Genomic DNA, 7,892 nt, shown 5'->3' on the forward strand with positions numbered 1-7,892 from the left:
GATTTTGAGTCCGAATAATTGGATTCTAATATTCTATCTGTCTCATATTAGTTTTTCACATTATTAAAAATAGTTATTTAAAATTACTACAGTTCTTAATTATGATTTCTTTTGAAGTATGTAAAGGAAAAATAGATAACTAACATGATATAGATATAATATATGCATATATGTATTTAATGAATTTATCAATATAAATATATTATTTCAGCAAAAATTATTAAATTCGATAAATTTTAAAATGGTGGGGTTCAATTTCACGTAAATAGCCTATCTCGAGGGGGAAAAGGTATTCCATTTTGGCTTGTGGAGGGGCAATTATATATATGCCTTTTCCACACAAGGCAAAATGAAAAATATACACAACTAATTTGGTATACTAGATAAATAAAGATGGTTTTGAAATAAAAAATTGGATTAAAAAATTAAGTACCTAGTATTTTATTCCTTCTTTGATATTAATTTGTATCGAGATAAGTCATTCTTGTTAGAGTATGAATTATGAGTACTAAGATTAATTACTTTGGCGTAATTAAGGCGATGAAAATAATAAAATATCCTCATAAGGTCCTCAAATTATTTTATTTATTAAAATAAAGTGAAAGATATTTTAATTTGCAAGCGAATGACTTCTTTTTTAAAAGTCACACTATGTAAGTTATTTTAATACAATAAATCAAACGGCCAATAAAAATAACATCAGATTAACTAGTTCTAATAGTACAACTAATATTCAAACCAAACAATCCCTAAGGAAATATAACTATAGCATGATTTCTTTTACAACATCATACATTTAAAAAGACTATATTGTAAATAAAGGTGAATTTTTCAAATTTAAATTTATAATTTTGTATAAGAATCTCAGAGTTAGTATACCATCGTAACAATTGAGTTCATAATTAAATATTTATTATAAATATTCAGTAAAGAATTTAATAGATATACAATATTTGATCTAAACAAAAATTATTCATTTCGACTTTTTATAAACCCACAAATTGTACACTGACCTTAATTGTAAGTTATTCTATGTACTAACATTAATTTATTATGTTAAGAAATGAGAAGTAATCTTTATAGTTTTAACTCAAACTTTATATAAAATATATTTAAAATCCAGTAAATAAAAATGGTAGTGATTCATGACATATATAGTAAAATCATATATGTGTCTTTGTTATAATGTATATTTGTCAAAAAAAGATGGCTTAAGGTCAAAAAACACACAGAGTGTATAATGGAGAAAAATGATTCAAAGGACTAAAAGAGTGCTTCTGTTCAACAAGATTACATCTACCATTTTCCCATTGACTGACTATTTCTACTTTTAAACCAATACTTGCCCCCCAAGACTCTTCGAGATCTTTGATTGGTGAGATAAAAAATAATAAATAGTAATTTCTATTTCTGGGTAATTCATTAAACATATACTAAAACGATATTGTTGAAAATGTAGATGAAATTTTATTTTTAGACAAGCCTCATATTTGAGTTTATATGTACGTGATCCTATCGAAGAACCTACTCCAGAGCAAATACTCCACGAGTAAGTGGATAGGAAAGATCTCCATAGACTCTTATCTCATTCCATTCCACTTGATTGAAGAGTCTATATTCTCTACGAGTTTCCATTTTAGAGGCTATGTATGACAAAATAAAAAGGAAATTCATGATTGATTTGAGGTTCGATGTATGAAAGATACTATTGGGGTTATATAACTATTCTTAGCATAGAACACTATTTAAAAAAAACACTATTTTTCTACTGAAAAATGATTCAAAAACTATTTTCATAGATAATTTGATTATTTTTTTTAAGTAAATTTTTGACTGTCAGACTATTTTATTTAACATAATAACGAATAAACAATAAAGTTCGACCAAAACCCAAACTTCAAATTTGACTAACTCTGTAGATAATTTGATTTAATCGGTGAGAAAAGAAAAAATAATAATAATATTTTCATATAAAATATTAGGATTTTTCACTATTTTCGTGAGAACTTGTTCCCACCGTACATGTTCCTACCTTTTGGGCTGCGATCCCTCAGTCCAACCTTTTATACTCAGCCCAAGTTGTTGGCCCAATAAGATCTATTGCATCCAACATTCTAACCTTAGGCCTCGTTTGGACATGATTTGAAATCATAATTTAAAATAAGTTAATTGAAACCAGATTGATTTGAAGTTAGAATTTTATTTGGACATGCAAATTTATTTTGTTAAATTGTATTTTTCCTCATAGACATGAAAACCACACGGATCTTAAAAACTATTAAAATTTCCTCAATTTTTACCGCATCTTACCAATGAGCAAATGAGTTCAATGAACAAATCATAGTTTATAAATAATACATCGGAATATCCTCAAACACCACGTATCTCTATGTTCCTTTTATAAATAAGCATTTGAATTTTTAAACTTTCAAATATACAAAAATTTATAAATTACAAGTGTCCGCAATAGTAATAACTAATTATTTTTTTATATAATCCATATGATACAAACAATCTCTTGACACAGAGCATAAGTCCTTTTGTAAAATTTTCAATTATGGTCCTTTTTAAAATAATTTGTTCAAGGATTATCCTTCCCTTCAATCACTCATAAAACTCTTCCTAGTTATAACTTTTTCTCCATTGAGTTAGTATTAACATTCCCAACATACATAGTATGTTTAAATACTATATCTAATTTTAAACCAAAAACAAGTAACAAGAGAGTGTGATATAAAAGTTATAACAAGATCAATAAATCACATTGTACTATCATTTTTCATACTAGCAAAATTATACATTACATAAAAACCTTTTTTTGCACTAAAGTGGCTTCAGTAGCCTTAAAGGAGTCTGCTTATTCCCTCCGTTTGAGCTTTCAAAGATATACCGATGACAGCTTTCTTTCTTCTATCTTTGCGCGAGGTAATTATGATTGGTACTGAAGAGGAAAGCGTCACTTATGTACTACTTTCGGCCATAGGATGATTGAGGATATCATTGATATTCGTATGGATAAGTTATGCAATAGATTTGTGAAACTAAAACTTCATTTTGAGAACCTTACCAAGAGGTTGTAGTGTTTTCGAAGAAGTATCAGATTTGTATTCAGTGATTTCTCTGGAAATGGACTCCTCTTTAAGTGCTGCCAATGCAGCCTTTTTTCTCTCTTTATGTTCCTTCCACCTCTTTATCTGATTTTCAAGTGCTGATTTACCCTTTTCAGCTGCCTCAGCTCTGCTTATCGCCTGCTCAGCTCTCGTCCTCAGCTCGTTAATTTTCACTGTTGCTGTTTTTAGTTCTTTCTTCAGTACTTGAATTTCATTTGGTTCATCATGTAACTGATCATACTCCTCCTTGGCCTCTCCTTTTCCCTCTTGTAATGCCTTACCGGCTTCTTTAAGTCTCCTGTTTTCGTTTTTAGCCTCTTCAGCCTCTAAGGCCAGCTGCTGTAACGCGAGATGTAAAGCTGATTTCTCACTCTTGGCTACTGAATCAGCAACTTCTGCTGCTGCAATTTTCGACTTCCCTTTGTGAAGCTCGGATTTTAGGAATGCTATCTCAACTTGTGCTTCCGATTCCTTTTCTCTAGTCTCAATCATTTCCTTTTTAATCTGATCCAGCTCGATGTTAATTGTTCCAAAGTCTGCATTAGCACGAGTAGACTCTTCGTTGGCTTTGTTCAGTTCCCCTTTTAATTGTCTGAGTTCTGATTCCAATAGACTGATATAACCGGACTGATCCCAATTCTTTCTCTCTTGTAATTCGAGAGCTTCATTTAACTTTTTCACCTCACTAGAAGCAGCAGCATCTGAAGGGGCTTTCTCAGTAGAAGCGCGAAGTTCTTTCAATTCTTGGAGTTCTGCTTTCATTGAATCAATAAGTGCAAACTTGTCCAATAGCTCATTCTCCAAATCCTGCATCATTTCTAATTGATGCCTCATAAAAGCCACTTCTTCCTTTGCATTTGCTGCTTCTAATTCCAAAAGCGCAGCGTTCTCTTCTGCCTTAGTAGCTGTCATTCTCAAGTGCACAACAGTCTCGTTCAGCCTTGCCACATCTCGCGATAGCTCTTCAATCTTTAACTTTTCAATGCTCAAAGCATTTTCCATCACTTCTACTTGTGACAAGGCTTCAATCTTAGCATCTGTTGCTGTCACTAGTTCTCTTTGTGTGGCCTTTAACTCATTGGTGGCATGTGACAGCTGATCTCGTATCATTACAGACTCCAAAAGTTGGTCATCCATCTCCTGAATTCTCGACTCAAGCTTATGTACATGAATCCTCAACCCTTCACATTCGATCATGTAAATCTCCTTCTCGAGTTCAGAGCTCATTAGCAGAGTGCATAGTTCATCAACTGTATTTTCGTGATGGTCTAGCTTAAGAAGTACTTGCTTGTGTGCAGAATCCTTCGCCTCAAGTTGAATTTTGAGGTTTGCCAAGTATTTCAACACACTTTCTGTATCATTTTCTTTCTCCGTCTCCTGTTAATTCAACGAAAAACAAGAACGAATAAGTATCTTCAAGTACATCCAATCAGGCATTGTAAATTTGCTATTAAGATTATCAATTTGTTTAAAGAACATAGTATCTCACACATATCAATTAAACACATCTAGATTTGGAAAAATCAACTCATATAACCACACGCAAGCTGACCTGGATATCATGGTTATATAACCACGCGCAAGCTGACCTGGACATCATGGTTATAAGAACGAAAAAAAAAGACATGCTTAAGTGCAGAAGTTTCAAAAGTTATATCACCACATGCAAATATAATGACATGTTTAATATCATAAGTTCCAAAAATCTTCATTCTTGTTCTTATACTCCACGTCAATTCAAACTATATCACATCGAAGAGAGTAGCACTTTATATACTTTAATTCTAATCTTACAACAACAACTACGCTTATATCTTGAGGGAACAACGAATAAAAACTTAATCGAAAAAATAATCAACTCAAACAATCTATATTTTACTATGATTTTGGGAAAAAACATAAATTCGCCCCTGAACTTGTGCCGAAGGATTAAAAATGAGTAAATTGGCTTACATTGATACATGAAGTGGATCTATATTTCTTCTTGTGATCACAGGATTTCTCTCCAAACAATGAAATTGCAGCTTGGACTGATTCAATCGATTTCGTATCGATCTCTCCCATTAAAAACCCTTTTTTCTTTGGATCTCCAAAAAAAAATCAATTAAAATTTGAGAAAGATGAAGAAGAAACTACCTGGTGAGATCGAAGCAATAAGATTGAGAATTTGATTTGATTTATAAACATGGAATAATTAGAGAATCGGAAAATCCGATAATATCTGTCGCTGCTGTGGAAGGAAGAATACAACGGAGGAGCATTGTTGATACAGAAAAAAAAACAAAAAACGAACAGCATTGTTCTATGTTTTGATATAAATTGTTATTATTCGGCCGTTTTGAACTTTTGTTTGCGCGCGCACCTTGTTTTGTTTGTTTACTGCATTATTTCATTTTGTTCCTCTTTTAATATATACTTGAAATATTGATAAATTCTTATTTTGGTTTTAATAATATCTGACTGAACATATTTTAATTTATATGATTTATTTACTCAATACAATGTTGAGTAAGAAAATACGAAACGTTAAAATAATTTCTTAATTTATTAAATTACTTTAAAAAAAAAGTAATTACAACTATTCATAATAAGTGGTATTCTATTATAAATGACATTTTAGGAAAAATGCATAAGTATCTCCTTAATTTATATCTGAAATCTCAGAGACACATTTATATTATACCAAGGTCCTATTAACCCCTGAACTTATTTTATAAATAATTTTCTACCCCTTTTCGGCCTACGTGACACTAGTTTGAAAAAAAATGTCAACACACGCTGCGCCCAGAAGATAATGTCACGTAGGATGAAAAGGAGTAGAAAATTATTTATAAATCAGTTCAAGGGTAATAGGACATTAGTATAATATAAGTGTGTCTCTGAAATTTCGGACATAGATTGAGGAGATACTTGTGCATTATTTCGACATTTTACTTGATCGTTGATATTGTTTGCTTTGGAATAAAATTTAAGGAGAAAAATGGATTTTTTTTTTTTAGATTCTACTCCAAAATACTTTTAAGGAAAAGCAGGGTCTGAGTCAAAATTATTTGTTAATTTCAAATTCAAAAGTCATCACTTGATAAGTTTTCATATCAGGTTCAATTCAATTAAGCCCGCAACGTCTATCAATTTCTTCATATGTCCTAGATTTCATTTTCTATTTCGAAAACGTGTTTACCTCTCTTCGATATTCTTATCTATTTTCTATAGGAGACTTCTTTTGCCTAATCAAAAATGATTTTATTATTTTGAAGTCCGCAATTTAATATAAATGTATATATACTCGCTTTATATGTCCGCTTGAGGTCATTTTGCAGTTCAACTAAAAAATACTTGAACTTGAACGATTTTGTTATTGTTTATCTTTATTTTTTCCCGGAGAATGTCTTATTATTTTTTTTAGGAATGTTTCATTAGTTTAATTGTTTCTAATAAAAAAAATACCTATCATTTTTTAAAAAACATACTAAAAAAATTATGCCTCATAGTTTGGCCATAGATATCCCAAAAAATATTTGGAGAAAATTTGGCAAATAGTGTTTGTCTATACAATTTGTTATTATTTGATAAATTTTTGGCAAATATTCAAATTTTCAAATACTAGTTTTTTCTAGTATTTTGGTCAAATCTCATTATTTAGAATCTTTTGAAAATTGAAATTTTACACCAAATTTTTATCTTTTACAAAAACACTATTTATGGTAGTTGTTTGCATTGTATTGCATAATTGTTTACGTAAACGTCAAAGTAGTGATGAAATATTCAGTGAATATGAAAGTGATGATGAAAATGATGAACAATCGTCTCAACATAACAAAAACATTTGTTTTGTCTATTTCACGATGTATGCAATGATATTTGTTGCACTCACTCCAAACTATCACATTGCTCTAGTGTCATGGACACTACTTGTTACTTATTGCAACAAAGATCCAATTGACTTGTAATACAAACTTATGGTTAGTTTTGATAGTTTTAAAAACTTTATGGGTGCAAATCATATTTTTCTAAAAAAGTGAAATATATTACTAAAATACTATGGCCAAAGACATGATGAAACTTCACCCAAAATTTCACCACCAAATAATATTTGCCAAGAATATTTGAAAATCTATGGCCAAATTGCTAGCTAAGATATTTGGAGCCCCTCTTCCAGTTCTTCTCGTTGGCCTCTTGATTACCGACAGAAATCACATACTTTTAAGGCAAAATTACCATTTGTCCCTTATAAGTTTATAATTACATAAATCCCTCAAACTGATACAATAATATAAGCGATGATACATTTGATGCGCGACATACATTAATTATTTTATACATGATACTCTAATCTGATGTACATTTTATACATGATACACTAATTTGACGCATGAGATACATTAATCTGATGCACGAGATACATTTATTTGATGCGTTGCTAAATTAATCTGATGCGCGAAAATGAGGGATTTGAAAATTTATAAAACTAATAGGAGATAATGGCAACCAGAGAAATTAAATGTGAGATTTCTGTAATTTTTCCAAAATTAATAACTAATCTCTCATAATTCTTCTAACACTTTTGTTTTATCCCTATGAATCTGTTAGAGAGGACCGGAAAGACAGAAAGTATTAGGAGACACCATATATTTGAGGATTCTAATTGTAAATCTTAATTTGAAATATGGGTGTGTTTGGTGTGGAGGAAAATGTTTTTTTTGGAAAGTAAGTAGATTTATGACTTATTTTCTCATGTTTGGTTAGTGAGTATATTATATTATTAAGAAATGATTTTGGGAG

At 30.5% G+C, this 7,892-nt stretch overlaps 1 protein-coding gene across 1 annotated transcript; it reads right to left on the reverse strand.

Annotated features, from left to right (window-relative positions):
- Positions 1–2,859: 2,859 nt before the first annotated feature.
- LOC107014177 (WEB family protein At1g12150-like) lies at positions 2,860–5,185 on the reverse strand. The gene is made up of 2 exons (XM_015214029.2): positions 5,064–5,185; positions 2,860–4,487 (listed from the first exon to the last, which is right to left on the reverse strand). The coding sequence occupies exons 1-2, from the start codon at positions 5,172–5,174 to the stop codon at positions 3,042–3,044; spliced, it is 1,557 nt and encodes a 518-aa protein (XP_015069515.1). The 5' UTR covers positions 5,175–5,185; the 3' UTR covers positions 2,860–3,041.
- Between the last annotated feature and the right edge of the window lie 2,707 nt (positions 5,186–7,892).

This window comes from Solanum pennellii, chromosome 3, assembly GCF_001406875.1.
Source record: "Solanum pennellii chromosome 3, SPENNV200".
NCBI lineage: Eukaryota > Viridiplantae > Streptophyta > Magnoliopsida > Solanales > Solanaceae > Solanum > Solanum pennellii.

Coding starts and splice junctions, on each gene's coding strand:
- LOC107014177 (XM_015214029.2), bottom strand. CDS start 5,174: ATGGGAGAGATCGATACGAAATCGATTGAATCAGTCCAAGCTGCAATT. Junction 4,488..5,063: donor GATCCACTTCATGTATCAAT/GTAAGCCAATTT, acceptor TTGAATTAACAG/GAGACGGAGAAAGAAAATGA.